The following is a 21,865-nucleotide window of genomic DNA, read 5'->3' as shown; positions in this document are numbered from 1 at the left end:
CCTGTCTCTGAAGCTGCCACTGCCCAGGCCTGCCAGTGGCCATTTGTCTTGTCCAGAGGAATGACTATTGCTCTAGTCCACTGTACTGAAGACATGGAGGTGAGAGGAGAGCAGACCCTGTTTCTACCATGGTTCTGCTTTCTCTTGGCAATGACCAAAGTAGTGTGGATCCAAGCTGGTGCCAGGTACCTCCTGTTCCATCCACTTTTGGGAAGCTCTGTCACATTGTGGGATATGAGCATATTATTCTAACCAGTAGTATGTGATGGATGTCTGAAGGACACACGTATCCTAGTGTGGACTATATGAGCTGTGCGGTGAGTGGGTGTGAGCAGATGAGACAGGGATGGACTTACCAGCATCATTCGGACAGAGTCAGCCATGAGCCCCACATAGGGCTTCAGGATGTCATAGTGGAAGGCTGGGGTCAGCATCCGCCTGTGTTGGAACCAGGTCTGCCCATTCAGCAGGAGCAAACCATATCCTGGACCACAGAAAGGTGTGGGATGGGGGAGGGGAGATCGAATCAGAAGGATGACTCAGGACAATTTGGGAGGAACCAAGGGTGTCAGAAGAAGGCAAATTATGGGCAAAGGCAGGAAAGGCCAGTACATTCCAGAAAGATGAATTTTCCAAAATGGAAGGTAAGAAGATGTCATCATGACAGCTGTGAGATAAAGGCTGAAGTCAAGTAGACAGGTCATAGAAGATCATAAATGAATATTACCCTGAAAACATTGGAGAGCACTGAGAAGTGATGGGAAGAAGCTGAGTTTCAGGGGGGTCATCACCACCACCCGGAATGGGTGAAGGTTTTATTAGAAGAGAAATCAGGCTTGATTCAGAGATGAGGGTGGTGATACAGTGCTGGTTAGCTGTTGTTCTCTGTGAGCCAAAGAGATAGCTCTTGGTAAGTCTACCTGGCAGGAGAATAGCAGTCCTGATTACACATACTTACCAATCCAGGGAGCCAGGAATCTGTATGAACCATGATTCTTCGGGTCTGAAACGAAAGGTAGGGCATAATAGGAACCTAGAGGGGACCAAACAAGGCAGGCAGTCGCCAGGAGGCAGCTGTGGCCCAGAACACGGGCTGCCATTGCTTCCTAATCATTGTCAGCTGGCAGTTTGTCTCAAATGACCTCCCACATGCCTCCCATCCCCAAGTCTCTCTGTTCTAATAGTTACTGTGGGTCAGGAAGGCGGACTCAGTGTCCCAGCAGCAAAACACCAATAGGACTAGGATGGTGAATCTGCCAGAAATATAGGCTCCATCCTCAGTGCCAGAGAAAACACAGCAGTCTGTTGTCTTCCTACCATTTGTGGAATCTTAGTCATCCCATGCCTCAGAAAAGGCAACACTAAAAGGTGCCCAACCTAAGTCAGGACTGAAAACAAATTGTTTTTCAGATCTAGGCAAATTTACATAACAGATCATCTCAATCTAAGAAGGGGGGGGGGAGAGAGAGAGAGAGAGAGAGAGAGAGAGAGAGAGAGAGAGAGAGAGAGAGAGAGAATATGAAGGAAAAGAAAAAAATGGCCTCACACAGCTGTTTAAGCATTCAGTTTAGAGAGATATTATTGGCCTTAAGCTGGCTTGTGGGCTGGCAGGGTAGTTGGTAGAGGGTTCAGGTAATGATGGCAGAACTGCAAACTATTCTGGAATTTCATAACCCAAATAACATGTACCCAAGAGGAAAGAGCTGCTCCAGCCACAATGCAGGTTTCTGTCTCACCTGATCTTCCCAGGATCACCTTCATGTAATCAGGGTCATAAACCATGAGGCTGACTTTGCTCCCCCACAGCCAGCGAGGACAGGCACATGGGAATTTCTCTACCCATTTCTGAAACTGTTGTAGCTCCTGGTCCTTTTGGAACTATAAGCAAGGGAAAGACAAATCAATAAAACCTTTCTCTAATTTAGGTGTGGAGCTTGGAATGGTGGTGAAGGGTAGAATGGCCACAGGGATATAATTCAGGATCCATCAGCAGTTATTATGAGCTTGGAACTATATCTGATGAGCCAGGTTCTGATCTGGATTCTCGCTCTTCATCAACACTTGGTCTAAGGCAGTAGTCAACAAACTCATTAGTCAACAGAGCCAAATATCAATAGTACAACGATTGAAATTTCTTTTGAGAGCCAAATTTTTTAAACTTAAACTTCTTCTAACGCCACTTCTTCAAAATAAACTTGCCCAGGCCGTGGTATTTTGTGGAAGAGCCACACTCAAGGGGCCAAAGAGCCGCATGTGGCTCGCGAGCCGCAGTTTGCCAACCACGGGTCTAAGGTCAGATTCTGGCTTCTGTTTGGGCCTCATTCAGAACTGCCTTTAGAATCTTACACATAGTACAAGTTTGATAAATGTACGGTTATGGACTGAGTGACATAAAGCCTTTTTCACAAATATTAGAGTTATTGGTTGAACTGTGTCCCTTTCAAATTCATATGTTGAAGACTTAATCCCAAAAACCTCAGAATATGAGTTTATTTGAAGATGGGGTCTTTATAGGAGTAATTAAGTTAAAATTAGGTCATTAGAGTGTGTCCTAACCCAATATAATTATGCTTATTAAAAGTGGGAAGTTTGGAGACAGAAACAGTCACTCATAGAGGGAAGATGATATGAAGAGCCATATGGAGAAGATCGTGGTTTGCTAGTCAAGGAGAGAGGCCTGGAGCAGATGGTTCCTTCACAACCTTCAGAAGCAGCCAACCCTACCAACATCTTGATTTGAATTGTGAGACACTCAATTTCTGTTGTTTCAGCCACCCAGTTTGGTAAGCAGCCCCAACAAAGTAGGACAATTGTGTAATGCTCAAGGCACAGCTATGAGTGGGGATGGATTAGTACTTTATCCTGTTTCCCTGAAGAATGAGGAAACTGTTAAACGATATGCCCAGGTGAGCTGTGTTTACATCCAAGCCTGTTGACCCCAGGGTTCCCACAGCTCCCTGGTAGTCTCTATTATTATATTTCAACCCAGTGTTCTAATTGCTTGGTCCCATGTTGGCAAACTTACCTTTAATATCTGTAATTTATGTGTTCTTAGAGCCTGCATAGAGCATGGCTCTTAGGAATTATGCCTTACTTTTAAAAGAATCTAGAGATGCAAGAAAGAATGAATGAGCACATGTGTAGGAGAGTGGATGAGTGAGTCTTAATTAAAATTCTTGTTGCAACTGAAAGATATAATCACGAGGTAATATAAAAAAGAGAAAAGGGATAAAGAGAAGGCTGAGGACCCTGGGGTGTTTCACAGAGCCCAGGGGCCAGAGGCAGCAGGGTGTGAAAGGGGTAGATCCAGGAACTGGAGAGTTGCCAGGGCTGAGTCTCTCATTCTTTCTCTCTGTACATACATGCATTCATTTTCTTACCAAATGTTTATCTAAGTTCTACCCGACAATTTTCTAGGCAATACTATCACATTGTGTCTGAGTGGCACTGTGAATCCTATTCCAAAATCTGATTGTAATATGGCCAAGGTGTTCATGATCAACTGTGCTTGGGGTTGAATAGAGAATTCAGGGGCTCACTCATGTGGGGGAAGAGATCTCAGAGCTTGTGGGCTGGGAAGACATCCCAAAATGTTTTCACTACAGTGATTCACTCATTTATTTATTTGATAACAATGTATTGAGCACTTACTTTGGGTCAGTTGCCATTCTAGTTGCTGGAGATGCAGCAGTGAACAACACAAGTCCCTGCTACCATAGAGCTTGTGTTCGAGTGGGGGTGAGGGTGGTCAGACAATCCTGCTGTGACCTAGGAAGTGGCCTGCTCAAAAGACTTAAGGAGGAGACTTCATGCTCCCAGGTCATGTACATTATTGTGGCTGCCCTTCTCCTTTAATCCAACATGGGGACTGACCAGTGAGAGCCTCTTAACACCCCATCTGTGTCACCTGATCCTCTAGGATCCCCTCCTACTGGCACAGCAGGGGCCTGGAAAACCCCATTTCAGCACAGTAGCATGCCCTCTTTCTAATTGCTTGGTGCCCATGCCCATCAGCTTCCCAAATTTCTTGCTGCTGGACACTCTCATTACTTCCCTTTGGGGACCCAAAGGAGGTAAATTGTATTCTGCATTTCCATTCTCCTATGTAGGCCATTTTGGCATCCACTACTCTGACAACCCTCCAGTCAACCCATTGGGAATGTTACCGGCCCCTGAACATGTGTGGCTGGAGCCAGTAGGAGCTCTTATAGAGGGAATGATACCCATAGTGGCAGAGATAACAGATTTGTAGGCAAATACCCAGTGCCCATGTGCCCTCCAAGCTTCTGCCACTTGATACAGGCAGTGCTGCCCTGGAGTCATCCTCACCTGGCTGACCCTGGGAACTGCCCCACAAAGAAATTTCCACAAAGGGAGTAAGTGTACAGGTAATAATGTGGCCACACAGGACATCCTAAGATGTGGGCTCTGCTGGCATGGCCGGTACTCCTGGTTTGGAGAAAGGACATGAAAGTTGGGGGTGGGAATGGGGCAGTTTGGGTTATTTGCATCCCAAAGATGTTAGTTCCTCTTTCCATAGTCCCTGTGGGATTCCATCACTACTTAATGCAGTGATTTTGTACCTTTAACATGCTTGTCCTTTATAGGCATTAACATTACTGTAAATTCATACAAGTTAGAGTGAGTGTAATGGTGGCCTTGGTCTGTGCCAGGCACAATTCTAACATAGGAACTCACTTGAGTGCTATAATCATCTTCATCCCCAACTTACAGATGAGGAAATTGGATCTTAGAGCAGGCATTTAAAGAATATAGCAGAGATGCCATAAAAAAGAAGGAATTCTTACCATTTGTAGCAACCTGGATGGAATTGGAGAACATTATGCTAAGTGAAATAAGCCAGTCAATGAAAGAAAAATACCACATGATCTCACTCATTTGTGGATAATAAAAAACATTATAAACTGATGAACAAAAAGATAGATACAGAGGCAGTAAAGCATCAAACAGATTGTCAAATTACAGCGGGAAGGTTAGGGAGAGGTGGGGGAAATAAGAGATCAACCGAAGGACTTATATGCATGCATATAAGAATAACCAACGGATGCAAAACATTGGGGGGTGAGGGCATGTATGGGAGTGGGGGGGGGGGCACAATGGTAAGATATGTACACATATAATACCTTAATAAAAATTAAAAAAAGGAATATAGCAGAGAATGGATGGACCTGCAGAGCATTATGCTAAGTGAAATAAGCCAATCAGAGAAAGACAAGTACCATATGATTTTATGCAGATGTGGAATTTAATGAACAAATGGAACTACCAAGCACAATAGAGACAGACTCCTAGATAGAGAGCAGTCAAACAGTTCTGTTAGAAGTGGGGAGTGGGAGTTGGAGGGATTGAGCAAAAAAGAGAGAAAGAACTTTAGACAAAAACAGCAGTGTTTTTTTTGAGGGGGATGGAGTTGGAAGAGGGGATGAATGGTGATGGGGAATATAAAATAAAATAAAATAAAATAAAATAAAATAAAATAAAATAAAATAAAATAAAATAAAATAAAATAAAATAAAATAAAATAAAATAAAATAAAATAAAATAAAATAAAATAAAATAAAATAAAATAAAATAAAATAAAATAAAATATGTGTAGAGCTGGGATATCAACCCAATTAGCTTGGAAATGGAGCCCCACATGCTCAACTGCCCATCTTGTCCCTTGTCATCTGGCCTGAAAGATTAGCTTCAATCTGGATTCAACATCAGGCAATCAATTCCAGACTTAGCCAATTACAGAGGTATTGAATAAATGAAAAACTCAGGCAGTATTATAAAAGCAAGGAAAATTTAACTGCAGTATATCTTAGGTCAGCAGGATTAGAAAGATGATTTACACCATGAGTAATATTAGTTACCCAATTATTGAGTCTACATCTCATCTAATGCCATCAGTATATGGAAAAGTCACTGGAGGATTAGAGTGGTTCTTTCTGTCAAATCCCTGATTAAAGAGGTGACAACTGCAACAACATAAGTCACAGTTTCTCCAAATCAACAAATCATCTGGAAGTCCTTTGTACCAAATTTGCATGAAGCAACTGGGCTTTGGTTGTCTCTCTGTGGCTGATATGAGCAGTTCCCATTTGGGGCTCCGCTCTGCTGATAATATCTTGGCCTCCTTCTCTAAACCTTCTCAGGTTTCTGCTGCACCCCACCTCCTAAGGCTTGCTCAACCCACACACCCACCCGGATGAGCCCCTCTCCATGCAGTCCCCTCACCATGCTCTGTGCCCTTCCCCCAAGGGACTAGTGCTAACAGAGCTGGCTGAAGAGCACGTTCTGCCACCCAACCTGCCAGCTGCTCCTTTCTCTGTCTGTCCGCACACCTGAGTCAAGCTAGCCTCTGTGTCAGGCTCTGTGCTAGGGATGAGTGCACAGAAAGGGGGGTGATATCCTCAGCCCCAAGGAGCTCACAGGGCAGGGGCATGGAGAATAGGAGCTGGCAGGTAAAGAGATTCTCGTTAATGGTGAGACGCAGATGCCAGTGCTTCTTCCCTGGGACCATCCTGGAAGCTTCTTGCTCAGATGTGCCAGTAACTTGCCAGGGTTTTAGCACTGCAGTTACCAGTCTGAAAAACCCCATTGTCTCAGCCAACCAAGCTGGTTGGACCCCTACACCCGATTTTATCCCTTTTCCTGGGACTTGATATCTTCTCTAAATTCCTGTCTATCGCCCCCACATGCCGTGAACCCCCGCAGGCAGGGATCCATGAGACGATGTCTGTGTTCCCAGGCAAGCTCGGGGCCAGGCAGACAGGATGGAATTGAATGCACATGGGCAGGGAAGCATGGAGAAGTTCTGTTCTGTGAGCCTGGAGCAAGGGAGATGCAGAAAGGAGCAGCCATTGTCCTCAAGGGCTGGCTGACATAATAGCTTGCAGACCTACCTAAGGAAGGAGGATCTGACAGACTGAGAACACCAGCACATGGGATGAGGAGCCACGATCTGAGGGGTAACCTGGGTTTTGCCCCCACGGCCACATGCCTCTCACACAACAAGGCTTTGTCCTATATACTTGCTGACCATGACCTCGCTCTGAGAGCCTCTGCCCTCCTCACCCTCCCCCTCCCCTGTCCCACTCCCATTTACCTCCTGGTTGTGCCCAAACAGCCAGTGGGAAGGAGGGGACGGGAACTCCCGGACAGCTTTGAGCAGCCACTGCCTGTGCAGGTAGAGCTGGGCTGCCTTGAGCAGCAGCAGAACCAGAGCCAGCAGGGAGGCCACCTGCAGGAGCCCAGAGATATTGCCCAGGAGTCTTGTGGGGCTCAGCACAGAGACACTCATGGTGCAGTGCACCTGGACCTCTGACTGTCTCTGACCACCTCCGGCCAGTCTGGAAGTTTTGTCCCACCCACCTGTGGGGAGGGTGAAGGGTGAGGGCAGAGCTTAGAGCTGAGCCACCAGAGTGGAAGAGCTATCTTGGGACCAGGAAGAAAAGATTTTTAGTTGACAGTGACAATGGTTGTGTACATTTCAACTTCCCACTTATCAGTTTCCTAACAAACACTTCATGAGCACCTGTTATGTGCCAGCCAGTATGCTAGGGGCCAGGACGCAGCTGCAAACAAAACAGACCTGAACCTTGAGTTCCAGAAATCACAGTCCAGTTCATCAAATGTTCAGTAGGTGTGGTTACAGTATTTCATTATCATTTCTATTCCAGAGTTAAAAGCTAGTTACAGATAGGTAAAATGGCCAATGGAAAACAGCCATTGACAGCTTAAGTTGGGGTTAGAATCCTTCTCCCTTATCTCCAAAATTGCCTGCCTACCTGCCAGTTGAAGTTTTCCCCAGGGCTTGGCTCTGTCCTCTATTTAGTTGTGACCCAAGGGGAATGTGCTGGTGGATAGAGTACTGACCTTAGGGTCAGGAGGTTCAGCCCCATGTCTGGCCCATCTCATATGAAGTAAGCAACTGATACTCTCTTAGCCTCAGTTTCTCCTTTTGTAGGTGGGATAGTAATCTTTTTCCTAAGAACGGCATAGGGCCCTGACTAGTTTGGCTCAGTGGATAGAGCGTTGGCCTGCAGACTCAAGGGTCCCAGGTTGGATTCTGGTCAAGGGCATGTACCTTGGTTGCGGGAACATACCCAGTAGGGAGTGTGCAGGAGGGAGCTGATCGATGTTTCTGACTCTCTATCCCTCTCCCTTCCTCTCTGTAAAAAATCAACAAAATATTTTTTAAAAGAACGGCATAGGAATGCTCATTCATTAATTTATTTGCTCATTAATTAATTCATTTATTCACTTATTCAGCAAATGTTTCTTGAGTGCACAATCTAGTAGGTAAAGTAAAAACAAAAAACAACAACAGTAAAATAAGCTATGATAAGGCCTTTAGCTGTAGGAATGAATAGTGAGCTGGGTCCATCCAGAAAGGAGAAAACTAAACCAAGAGAATTGGGTCTTGAAGGATGAATACAAGTTCATCAGGAGGAGAGTGCTAGATAGAGGGATGAGCACCGAGAAGTCATGGAGATCTTATATAAAAGAGAAAGGGATATGGGGCAAATTAATCTCTTACCCTCAATGTTTTCATGATTCCCTCCCCCAATATCATTCAGGTAGTAAAATACAATATACTTCAAGAAAATTCCTTGGCAGGCAGCCTTCCAAGGGGCTCCATTTCCTCCTGATCTGTTCCTTCATCCATCTAAACTCTACTCCCAACACCCTCCTCCATTGCCCTACCATGTGACAAGCGATCATCACACAACCAGAGTTCTTTTCTTTCTCCCCTAAATCCTGGGCTGCTGTCCAAACCCAAGGGCCTGGGCATGTAACCTTTTACACCCATTCCTCCCAACCTTCCCCCAGTTCTTTGGTTATTTTCCATTCCTCTGGCTCCAACCCTAGGGACTCTTGAACCCTGACTCTCCCTTAATTGGCTCAGCACCAGCTTTTCACCATCAGCATGAGGGGCAATAGTGGAGGACTTTGGAGTCAGAAAGCCTGGGTTTGAATTTTGGTTTTAACTCTTTCTTTCTCTCCCTGAGTCCTCAGTTTCTTTAATATATTTGGGCTTATAATGCTTGGTGATAGCTAACATTTAGTGAGCACTTACTATGTTTTAGACACTGAGCAAAGAATTTATGTTTTCTCACACAACAACCCTACAAAACAGACTTTAAAAATAATCCCACAACTCTAGGCGAGAAAACTAAGGCACAGAGAGGTTAGCTACCTACCCAAGGTCACTCAGTTGGTAAGGGTTAGAGCCAGGATTCAAACCCAGGCTGTCTGGCCTCAGAGATCTGCATTAACCATTAATGTAAAGAGATTTCAGTCCATACATGGCACCTCCCAAACTTCCCAGGAGACATGTCATGTTTGCTGTTTTAGCCTGTGTTTCCAAGTAGTGAACGAGTGTTTTAGCACCTCCACATATTGGCGTAAATGCAAGCCTTACTATCCAGGGCAGCTTTTGTGAGAAAGTGTTGGACAAACCATGTGCTCAGATGTAATAGTCATTGAAATAGTATTTATGGAGAATTTTTAATGATATAGGAAAGCTTATAACAAAGTGATCAAAGCAGAATGTACAGCTGTCTGTGAAGTATGAGCTTAACTCAGAAAGTTGTGCTTTCCTTGGACAATATTTTTTAACTAGTAAATATCTTTTTCCTTCATCTGATATCTAGACACTCCAAACAAGGTCTCCATGAATGTGGTAACTAGGCAGTCTATGTCTTTATGCTTCTCATAGCCTGGAACAGAAGACTGTGTCTGCTGCTGCTGCCCAATAAATACTGATTTAATAAAGAAAGGAAGGAGGGAACAAGAAAAACCTTGGACTGGTTAGGCCACCATCATAAACAGACTAGATTCAGTTTGGGGTGCCATGTTGTAAAAGGACATTAATATTTTTATTCCTAAACTAGAGGCACGGTGCATAAAATTCATGCACTGAAGGGGGGGGTGTCCCTCAGCCCAGCCTGTACCATCTCCAATCCAGGACCCCTCAGGGGATGTCAGACTGCAGTTGGACATCCCTTTCACAATCTGGGACTGCTGGCTCCTAACCACTCGCCTCCCTGCCTGCCTGATTGCCCCCAACTGCCCTTCCCTGCCAGCCCGATCACCCCCAACTGCCCTCCCCTGCAGGCCCGGTCGCCCCCAACTGCCCTCCCCTGTCAGCCTAGTTGCCCCCAACTGCCCTCCCCTGCCAGCCATCTTGTGGTGGCCATCTTGTGGCAATGTCTCTGAGGGTGTCTCCAGAAGGTGTGAGGGCCACCTAGGCTTTTATTAGTATATATGTTTTCTGTTTCAGCTTATAAGGAACAGAAAGGCAACGTAGCAGCTTCAAGCATTACTCATGTGAGTCAACTGCCACCAGGAACTTCTTGTTTTCTAGGTTTGATAAAGTTGGGTTTGATGCTGATTCAATTTATCATATCTTGTTTTCTTTTGCTCCACTACAAAGGCTGCATCTACCAGGCAAAAGCCTTCTAAATCTAAATATTTGCTTGTGTTTTCCATCCAAGGGAACACACAAAGCTATCGTGTTAGTTTATTTTTAACCTGGGACGTTTTGTAGCATCACCAAATACCTGAAATAAGACATACAGATAATTTTGAGAAAGCACCAAAAATGTCTTCTCAATACTTGCCTAATGTTCATACTTTCCAAAACACAACAACTGCCGAGATCGGTTTGGCTCAGTGGATAGAGCGTCGGCCTGCGGACTGAAGGGTCCCGGGTTCGATTCCGGTCAAGGGCATGTACCTTGGTTGCGGGCACATCTCCAGTGGGAGGTGTGCAGGAGGCAGCTGATCGATGTTTCTCTCTCATCGATGTTTCTGACTCTCTATCCCTCTCCCTTCCTCTCTGTAAGGAATCAATAAAATATATTTTAAAAAAAAACAAAAAAACAAAAAAAACACAACAACTACCAGGTGTTATTAATCTTATTTTACAGACAAGAAAACTAAGGCCCAGGGATGTTAATTAACTTTATCAAGGCAACAGAGCAAGTAAGTGTTAGAGTTACGACCATAACCTCAAATTTCTAACTCCAGATTTCCTGCAACTTACCATCATTTACTTTGTGTAACATTTACTATCTGCTGACATGATGCCAAGTGCTTTCATATGCTACCTACTTTCATTCTTACCAGAACCTTGTCATAGTGTCATAGCACACACCACCCTCTGAATGATCTCTCCAAGCTCATCCCAAGCCACTGTCCCACCATGAGGCAGTTCCTGGAAGACACCACACTTTTTCCCACCTCAGAGCCTCTGTACTTGTTCCCCTGGCCTTGAATGCTCTTTCCTTACTCTTCACACAAACAGCTCCTTATCATCCTTTGGGTTTCACCTTAACAGTCATCTCCAACAAGAGGCCATCTGGATCACTCTTATCCAAACAGATTCTCCCTGTTAGTCTCTCTTGTAGTACAGTGTTTACTTCTTTCTTAGCACTTACTATTGTCTGAATAGTTCTACTTAACTGTTTACTTGTTTCTTGTCAGTCTTCCCCTAGAATGAAAGGGCAGGACCATGTCTATATCATTCTTTTGAGATGTCTAGATAGTGCCTTGCACTTAAGTCCTAAATAAGAATGTGTTGAATGACTTAACATAGGTGGAATCTAGGTGGGTGTTTTTATTACACAGCAAACTGGTATCGCCTTTCTAATGAAAAGCTTTAATGCTGAAAAGAAATGTTTCTGGCTATAGTGTAGTAAAGGGTTGGTGGAGGCACCAGATGGAAGCAGGTTGGCCAATTTAGGGTTGTTCAGCTAACCCAGGTATGATAAGAGAGTTGCTTAGACTTACAACATTTGAACTGGGGCTGGAAAGGAGACTGAGTCCAGAGATGGATAGGACTAAGTGACAGGCTGGGAGGGGGGATGCAGAGGGAGGGCAGCCTCAGGGGCTTAGGTCCTGGCAGGTGACATTGGGTTGGCATCTGTCACCATTACAGATACAGCAGATGAGATGTCTGGGAAAGGTGGTATCCTGGGCCCACCAGTTCCCCTACACCAGTGGTCGGCAAACTGCGGCTCGCGAGCCACATGCGGCTCGCGAACCGCAGTTTGCCACCCTGTTGACTAATGAGTTTGCCAACCACTGGGATAGGGGCTTAATCACAAGGAACAACAACAGCCTGTAATTATTGGAATTGAGAGTCTAGGTCAGTGGTCAGCAAACTTAGTCAACAGAGAGGCAAACCGCGGCTCGCGAGCTGCATGTGGCTCGCGAGCTGCAGTTTGCCGACCACAGCCCTACACCAACCCACTCTGGTTCAGACAATTCCTTGGATTCCTGAACATCTATGAGCCTGACTATGCCAAAGCTGAGTATAGCGAAGGGGGTGAGCATTCTAGAGAGAGAGTGGGACTTCCTGAAAGCAAAGGGCTCAGGGTACCATGTGGGGAGGAGTCCTTGGCCTGTTTCCTAAGCCTGGGCAGCTGATGTACACATCCTATTTATTAATGTCTCTTCTGGGAATCCCACAGTCCCTGGTTGACCTGATCTTCTCTTTCTTCTGAAGATCTGAAGGCCCCAAATGTTCATGACTTTCTCCTCCAGTAAATTGGTGAGTGGGCACCTGCCCCCTCCTCTTGCCATTCCAGACCTTTGGTGCTGGGAATCTTTTTCTGCCCTGTTCTGCTCAGGGTAGGAGACAGGAAAGCTCCCAGCTGGCTCAATGAGCACCTCTTTCTAGGTGTGACTTTTTTCCTACACAAGCATATATTCTACTGCTTCTGTTTTTCTGGTAGGACCCTGACTAATACAGCTTTTGGTACCAAGATTGGTTGTGGAGGAAAATAATCTTAAGGATGAGTTTTCTGAAATTTTTCTGGGTTTTCTGGAATTGGTTTTCTAATTTGATGAGCTGGAAAGGCCCTATTGACTCTATTACCAGTGGTAAAAGGGCATGGTAGTCCAGGCATGATGCAACAATAGAGATACACAAACTGTCCCCAGTGGATACCACTAACCAAATACCTACATAAGACAAGGTTCTGGTGACCATGTTTTTGATACCTTAGAGTATTTTAGTTAAACTAAGGAGTCTAATAAGATTGACTGCTTGCTTCTAGTTGTGCTGGAGAAGTTGGAGAAAGAAGAGGATAAAGTTGGGGATTCAACTTCCCAGCCTAAAGTACTTTTAAATAACCTAAAAGTTTCCATGCCTGACCTGAAAGAAACCTTTATGTCCTGTAGCCACAGGTCTCAGATAGGATTGAGATTTCTGAAAACCAAATCCAGAATCTCATCTTGCCAGTGTCTGAATAACAATACAAATTGAATTTCTAAACTTGCAGTTGTCTTCTGCTAAAGTGGAACATTGATTGAGAAGTAGTGAGAGCCTGAAAATGGGAATGGAAGCATATGGGAAGATCCCAAAGAAGCTAGAGACATCAAAACCCTACATTCTGTTGAGTCTTCTATGGCATATGGTGAGTATATGTAGAGAGCGCCTGGGAAGGCACATGGGCATTTCTTTAATTATTGTCAGCTGAATCCAGTGGCGATGGCAAAGCCACGTCCTGGAAACATGCTTTGCCAAAATGCAAGAGTGTTATCAGCTTGACCTTCAGTTCAGGTGCCAGGGGATAGGTTTTGTTATTTAAATCCAGCCAAGCACCAGGAATGAATACAACTCAGGTCCACCCAAGAATGCACATAATCTCCTTTGTCTTGACTTTTAGTAAAACTTCCTGTTTGTTTTTGTTTGTTTTTTTGTTTTTTCTGTATAAAATAAACACACTGTATTGGCTCGGGGTCACTGTCCCTGTTCCTGTCCATGTCAGAGGACAGTGGTCCCACCCAGCCCCAGCTTTTTCCTTCTATCTCTGTGTCTGTCTCTTTCTTTCATTTTCTCAATCTTCAGCTGCCCCTACTCAGGAACTGGGCCGCTCTCTAGCCGCACTGGATGCGGAGAAGAGAGAAATATTTACAAGTATGTATCTATTACAATTATGCATTCCAGAAACAGAGAAAGAAGCTTGGTATAGGTTTAGATATATAGTACCAGCTAGGTGACAATAACTTGCAGGGCTGAGGTAAGTTTCTCCAGCAGACCATATATGCTACAAATCAATGTCTAATAAATGGTGCAGTTTCTTCCATTGCCATGATTTACCAGTTCAGGAATCAAGGGATGGAAATGGGAGTAGCACCACTCATTGTTACCCCTAGTGATTCCATTAGCACATATTTTACTTCTTGTCCTTACAATCTTATGCTTTGCTGGCCTAGAGGTCTTAGTTCCAAAAGGAGAAATGTTTCCACTGGGAGACATAATAATTATTACATTAAACTAGTAAGTAAAACTGCCAGCTAGCTATTTTGGGCTCCTCATGTCTCTGAATCAAAAGCAGTTACTGTACTGGATTGATTCTGATTACCAAGGTGAAATGACCAATGGAGGTATGTCTGTAATACAGGATATATCTAGAGTGTCTCTTAGAATTGCCATGCCCTGTTATTAAAATAGAAAAATACCACAACCCTATTCAAGCAGGACTAATAACCAGGATCCTTTAAGAATGAAGGTTTGGCCCTAACCGGTTTGGCTCAGTGGATAGAGTGTTGGTCTGTGGACTGAAAGGTCCCAGGTTCGATTCTGGTCAAGGGCATGTACCTTGGTTGCGGGCACATCCCCAGTAGGAGGTGTGCAGGAGGCAGCTGATCAATGTTTCTAACTCTCTATCCCTCTACTTTCCTGTCTGTAAAAATCAATAAAATTTATTTAAAAAAAGAAAAGAATGAAGGTTTGGGTCACCCCACCGGGCAAAATACCATGTCTAGCTGGGGTGCTTGATGAGGGCAAAGAGAATATGGAATTGGTAGTGGAAGAAGGTGGTTATAAATGCTAGCTATGGCCATGTGACCAGTTGCAAGAACAAGGACTGTAATTGTTTTGAGTATTTCTCTTTTATTTTGTTATAAACATGTTTGTTTGTGTGTGTGTGTGTGTGTGTGTGTGTGTACATGAGTGTATCTGATACTTTTTCTTCCTCCTCTTTTGCCCTTCAAATCTAACATAAGATGTATTAATAAAAGTCAACTTTATATCACAGCATTGAAGTTACAGAACAGTGAACATCATCCAATGACATAGCATTGTCTTTGGGGGGGAAAGGGTTAATGCCTTTTAATGATGCACAGGGTAGTGGTAGAATTATAACTTTATTATAGTTTCTACTAGAGGCCTGGTGCATGAAATTCATGCATGGGAGCAGCAGGGGTCCCTTCAACCCAGTCTGCACCCAATCCAGGACCCCTCAGGGGATGTCTGAGGATTGGGTGTAAACTGGCAGTCAGACATCCCTCTCACAATCCAGGACCACTGGCTCCTAACTGCTCACCTGCCTGCCTGCCTGATCACCTCTAATGTCCTCTCCCTGCCTGCCTGATCACCCACAACTGCCCTCCCCTGCCATCCTGGTTGCCCCTAACTGCCCCACCCTGCCGGCCTGGTAGCCCCACGCAGCCTGCTGTTCAGTCGTTGTTTGAGGGTGTTCTGACCAACTTGCATATTCCTCTATTATTAGTATAGATTTGCAGATTAAGAATGATTTAAGGGAATGTGTGTGAATGCCAAGTAGACAAGGGGTGGACTGTGACATCTAGTTTTATGTGTCAACTTAGATAGGCTGTAGTACCCCATTTTTCAATTAAACACAAGACTAGATGTTGCCGTGAAGATTTTGTAGATGTGGTTAACATCTACAATCAATTGCATTTAAGAATATTTCCTTGGTAATCTAGGAATGCCTAATACATTCACTAAAAGCCCTTAAGAGCAAAGTTCTAGAAGCTAGACAAAGTAAGAAAAAAATATTCTTCCTTAGGGCTTCTGCAACACTTTGGTTGTGGCCCAGTGAAACACATTTCAGATTTCTGATCTCTTAACTTATAAGATCATAAATATTTGCAGTTGTAAGACACTAAATTTGTTGTAATTTTCTATAATATCAAAAGAATACTAATACAGGGATAGAAAGGCAGGCAGAAAGTAAAAAGATAGGAAGAGGGCAGACAGGCTGGAGGATCAGCAGGTGAATAGGAGTTAGGTAGAAAGTAAGAGGTGCAGGTAGGTAGAGACAGGGTATATCAAACAAGTAGGAAATCTGGAAAAGAGTGAGACAAAGAAAAGCAGACAGTCTGATGAGCAGGAGAAAGGGGACAGAGGCTGATGATAGGAAGACAGCATGATAAATAAGAGGGCCTCAGAGTTTGTCCTTGTCCAATCAAAGGTTATAGAAGCTTTCTGAGACACAAGTGGATCCCATTCTTGGACTTCAACACAATTCCCAGTAGGGATATGGGGACTTAGGGGGGATCCAGCATTGCTCAAAGCAAAGCAGGTTAAGGGTCATGGCCACTTCCAGCTTGTTCATGGCAAACTGCTTCCCAGTGCAGTTCCTGGGCCATGGAGGGGAAATGGCATGAGAAATGGTCTTAAACCCTGTTTTGAGGTAAGCAGGCATTGGCCTTTGCAGGAGCAGGGAAGTCTGATGTGAGTCAATTCGATGCCCTTCCTTTTAGGTTACACACATTTCTACCCCACTAGCCTTGCTTCATATTCTGCTCCTGAACTTTAACAAAACCTATCCTTTTTCCAGATGTAGCTCCTAATTTCAACTTCAGTTCTCAGAAGTCATGTTGGGGGAAGGTCAGTGCCCTAAGCCACTGAGTCAAGTCAAGTGAGTCATTAAAAAGTTAATAATTAGGCCCTAGTCAGTTATGCTTAGTGGTAGGAGCATCAGCCTGTGGTCAAGGGCACATACCTAGGTTGCATGCTGGATCCCCAGCCCCAGAACGGGTGCGTGTGGGAGGCAACCAGTCGATATGTCTCTCTCTCATCGATGTTTCTCTCTGTCTTTCCCCATCCCCTCCATTCTTTCTCTCTCTAAAAAAATAAAAATAAATAATAATAATAATCAATGGAAAAGATATCCTTGGGTGAGAATTAACAAAAAAGAAAAAGAAAATAGAGTTAATTATTAGTTTGTTCACTCCTTTCACAAGAAGTTTCTGGTTTCACAATGTGGAGGTCAGGTCAGGCACAGTGTGGAGTGGGGTGGACCACGCTCTCATGCCCTCATCATCTAGCAGTGGTTCTCAACCTTTCTAATGCCACGACCCTTTAATACAGTTCCTCATGTTGTGGTGACCCCCAACCATAAAATTATTTTCGTTGCTACTTCATAACTGTAATTTTGCTACTGTTAATGAATCGTAATGTAAATATCTGTGTTTTCCGATGGTCTTAGGCAACCCTGCTAGCAGTTCTCAACCTGTGGGTCGCGACAAGTATCTTTCATCTCTGTGTTCCTACCTCCTAGCACAGGATTTGGCACACAGACAGTCTTAATAATTTTATATTTGAAGTTAATTGAATTTTTAAACACCAAAATGGAATAAAATAAGACTAGATATGAGTTCTGCCTAAGGATTCAGCTGCCTAGCATGCTTCTGTCCTCTAGTGGGAGTCATGTGACTTGCAGCCAAGGTCTACGAGAAAGAACTCAATCCTGGAAAAATCAAATTCTAAAGCTAATTTCTAGAAGAACAATTTGTTTAAAGCCTGTTCTGTAAAAGTTGATTCACCATTAGAGGAATTCAAAGAATTATTGATTCAGAAAATCTATATAGGGTGAGAAGCAAGAAAGAATTAGAGGCTCATATTTTGGAGCAACTCAAGTTACAACTCAATTTATCAAGTGCCATCCATGAGCGCCTGGAGATTATGCATTAACTCATTCCATCCTCACAACAACCCTCCAAGGAGGCCACTTATATTCCCATTGTTCATATGAGGCACCTGAGCTTCAGAAAGCCTAAGTAACTTTCCTATGATCATATAGCTAGGATGTGGTAGGGCGGGAATGTGGTAGGGTAGAACAAATGTGAGCCAAGAGGTGGCCTCCAGCCATGTAGGTGTCCCAGATCTAGTTATCAATTCCTCTCTGCCATCAACCTGAAGGCTCCTCAGAGACAGGACCATCATACCCATGACAGTGGATTTTCTGATCTCCCTCATTTTCCTAGACTCCATAAGAAAGAAAGCACATCTCCCTTACCCTCTCTGATTGTCTCTGTAGCCCTCACATCTCAGGGAATTAGAACTTTAGGACTAAATGATAAGGCCACATTCAAAGGTTACCATTTGTTTATTGAAATTTTACTATGTTCAAGTTCTGTGCCAAGCATGTTATATTCCTCATCCAAACTACAAAGCAAACATCCAATTAGGATGAAGGAACAAGACCAGAGAACTGCTATAGGACACATAGATCTGATCTGCCATGGGTTCTTGCAGAATTCCTGGGTTAGTGAGTGTGGTGAAGTTCAGACCTCTGGGTAAGGAGCGTCCATCAGGGAAGGTGATGGATGGGCTTGCTGAGCTCTCTGCCAACAGCTGGTACAGGAGGATAGAGTCGCAGTGCCTCCCTGATGCATATGTGGTGTAGGGCATCTGATCTATGTGATCCCTGAAATGAATGAAGCCCAACCTGAGGGCAGACAGGGGCCAGGCAGACCAGAGCTTCTTATCTAGCTGAGTGGGCAGGGCTCTCCCATCTCCTGAACACTCACCAGGTGATGGAAGTGCCATCCCACAGAAGGCTGTGGATCTCCTTGCGGCACCTTGGCTAATGCTCAGGGTGGGCAGCGAGAGCATAGAGGATCCAGGAGATACCCCTGGCTCCTGGTATCTCTTGAAGATGAATGTGCCCACTTCAGCACAAATGTCACTGCTCCCATTCTTCAACTGGGAAAGGCAGGGGAGAGTGCATGGCTTGCACCTTCCTCTGTACTTCTGGGAAAAACCTCAGGCTCCTCTTATACACACGCACTCTGGCAAAGAGAAGAATGTCCAGAAATCCAACTTCCTCTTTTTCCTGATCTTCTCAAGATCTTCCTTAGCCTGCAGATGCACCTTTCTCAGTTTGATCACTTGGTTTGTTCCAGAACAGTGGTTCCCAGGCAGAGCTAAGGGCTCTGGATACCCAGAAAGAGCAACCCACAGTGGCCCCATCTGCCTCCCCACTCTGCTGCAATATGGATACCAGTGAATCAGAATGAGTGTGGGAGAGGTGTGCACATGATGGGTGAGAGGTCTAGCACCATCAGATTGTAAGTCAGGCCTCCCCTCTATAATATACCCATGAGTAGGCTCTGTTTGAATGCTTCTTGGAGAGGGTGACATCACCAATGCAGTGACACATGTAAACACCAGCAAAGTCCATTGCACCCTGACATCTCAATTCCCAAGCCCTGCACCAGATAAGTATTCAGTGGGGTGTGTTCTAGCTCCCAAAGGGCAGCAGGAGTGCCAGGAGCCAGTTCCAGCATGTCATAATTGCAAGAGTTTCATCAAAAGGTTGATGGAACTTGGGGACTCAACAAGGACTGAGTCACATATGTTATCACCTGTTGGGATGGCTAAAGGCATTTCCCCAAAACCTGAATAGGATGATTGTTTACTGCCAGACAGCTCATGGCATCTTAATCTACATGTCATTGCCTCCTGTTGGCCAAACACCTGAACAGCCGTAGGCTATTCCCCAATCTGACAATGCTTCTGTATGAAACCCTACCCTTTGAAGTGTATAGATCCATCTTGCCTTAGGACAATTTGTGTTAATAAAATAAAAAGCAAGGGGTCCTGAGACAAAAAGAACTTGGCTCCTTTAGCTAAGCTCCTCTGAACCCCAATGCCTTTCAAAATTATCTTTCATCTCTGGACTCTTACTTAATCTATGCACAGCCTTTCTCCAGATTGCTGAACCCTTCTTAATGTTGGAACAAGAATCCCAACATTAATGGCGTCCTCAACTGGGGCTTCCTGAAGCCTTGCAACACCAACATTAATGGCGCTCGAACTCAGGGCGTCTGGATAAAGAAGGATTCGCCTGAGCGGAAACAACACCAGGGATGGTGGTAAGATTAACTGTACATAGAGACCATGTCAGCTTTGGAAGCCTGTGGATCCGCAAGTGCACGGGTGATTCTTTGTGTTTAAGTCAGATTATAATGGGGGAAACTTTGGTTAAAAGGCAAAATTATAAACAAATTGGAATATCAAAAGGTACTTTTTTTAAAATGTGGTTTCTTGTTCAAATTAAAATCCTAATTCATATTTGGAATCAAAAATCTATAATAAGAAATAAAACCCCACTGCCGAATCCACCTCTGGTGTGGAGAGATTCAAAGGTGGCTGGAGAGGGCAGAGCTATGAGCTCTCCCACAAAAAGACTACTTAAAGCTTTTTTAAAAAATTATAGAAGAACTCGATGGGAAATGCAAAATTTGGCTAAGGTCACCTTGGCTGCTAGTTATTACTTTGGAAAGCGAAATATGAAAAAATTTAAAACCTATCTTTTTCTATTAAGCATGCCTTTTAAGAAACGTGGCCTGTCTGTTATTGACTCTTCCCCCAAAGCAAGCAGGATGTGGGGAAAGGGAGACATGTGGTGACCCTGCAAGATGGACGCCCACTCCCCGATTATGCTAATTTAAAGTCTCCTCACTATGAAAAGTTAGAAATGTGTCTGGGACTTCTGTGCTCAGAAAGAGAGAAGCTAGCTTAAAACAAATGTGCACAACTGTCTGATTTTTGGACATTTAGATAGGGTTTTTAGCTAAGCTTAAATCTCTCTTTGCGATGGCACAGAATAAAACCCCAGGACTGGTTTTTTTTTTCCTGCAAAAAGGAAGATGGTGGATTTGACGTAGGGAAAAAATACAGGCTGGATTCTAGCAATAAGATTGGTATTTCCATAATAAAGAGTAGTTTTTAAAATGCTAATGAACCATGTTAAAAAATTAATTGTAAGGCCGCTAAGAAAATCAGTAAATTGTCTGTTACAAAAATTTGCCAAAGTAAATGCCTTAAAATAATTATAATTGGATTTGAATGTCAAAAATTGTTGAAACATAGATAAATAATATATAAAAATCTAAGTAGCCAGGTAAAAACTGGCTATGCCCTTTGTTAATTAGGAAGGGGCTAGTTGCCCTTCCCCCAGCAGAACAAACAGGTAGGCCAAAGTTTCCAGCAGGAAGAAGATGCAATTTGCATTTGAATGACTACAAACTTGCTCCAAACTCGTTTGGCAGCTTAAAATTTTGGAAGTTTGCTTAATTATATAAATAATAAAATTTATTAAATATCTAGGTATTTTGAAATAACATAATACTGAAATACTAATCTGAGTATGCCTTGTAAAAAATATAGAGGACAAAATTAAAGCTATTGATTGATTATGTCTTGTATTTTTGAAATTTATTCTTAAAAATTTTAAAGTGTTACTAATCAAGAATTGCTAAATATTTGACTTGCCTGCTCTAAAAGTTCAAGATTAAAATTAATTTGGGAGAAAATGTAATTGTGGTAATTAAATGCCTAAAGTATAGAAATTTATTTTTGAAAAAATGATTGTTGTGTTTTCTCTGAAATAATTAGAAATTCAAAATATGTTGTTTATTGGTCTAATTTAAAAAGAGGATTAATTCTGAGGTCCCAACAAAAAATTTTAATACTAAAACCAGTTAAAATTTATTTGATATCCTTTAAGATAATTATAAAAATATATAATCAATCTTTAAATCATACACACACACACACACACACACACACACACACACACACACTAGAGGCCCAGTGCACAAATTTGTGCACGGGTGGGTTCCGGCCAGCCTGGCCCTAATCAGGGCGGATTAGGGCTAGGCCTGGTGGGAGGAGGAGATGGCACGAGGTTCGCTGGCCAGCCTGCCCCAATCAGGGCCTCATCAGGGCCGGGCCAGCTGGGGGAAGAGGCTTCGGGTGATTGACTGGTGGGCCCAGCCCCCGATTGGGGCTAAGGGGCTGATT

General features: G+C 43.8%; 1 protein-coding gene across 4 annotated transcripts in view; it reads right to left on the bottom strand.

Annotated features, from left to right (window-relative positions):
- LOC308243096 (cytochrome P450 4A11-like) overlaps nucleotides 1-21,865 on the bottom strand; it is a 62,203-nt gene that overhangs the window by 7,802 nt on the left and 32,536 nt on the right. For 2 of the 4 annotated variants that reach the window (XM_080658261.1, XM_080658260.1), the window contains exons 2-4: nucleotides 1,737-1,878; nucleotides 959-1,003; nucleotides 357-484 (exon numbers count right to left, since the gene is read on the bottom strand). In XM_080658261.1, coding sequence (XP_080514387.1) covers nucleotides 357-484; nucleotides 959-1,003; nucleotides 1,737-1,878 — 315 coding nt within the window. Of the gene's footprint in view, nucleotides 1-356; nucleotides 485-958; nucleotides 1,004-1,736; nucleotides 1,879-6,911; nucleotides 7,013-7,114; nucleotides 7,494-21,865 lie in introns of those variants that run through there. The other 2 variants (XM_080658259.1, XM_080658262.1) reach the window with 2 other exon arrangements.

Source organism: Plecotus auritus (assembly GCF_963455305.1).
Source record: "Plecotus auritus genome assembly, chromosome: 2".
Lineage (NCBI taxonomy): Eukaryota > Metazoa > Chordata > Mammalia > Chiroptera > Vespertilionidae > Plecotus > Plecotus auritus.
Note: the sequence above shows the minus strand (reverse complement) of the source record. Positions and strands in the feature narration are given on the sequence as shown.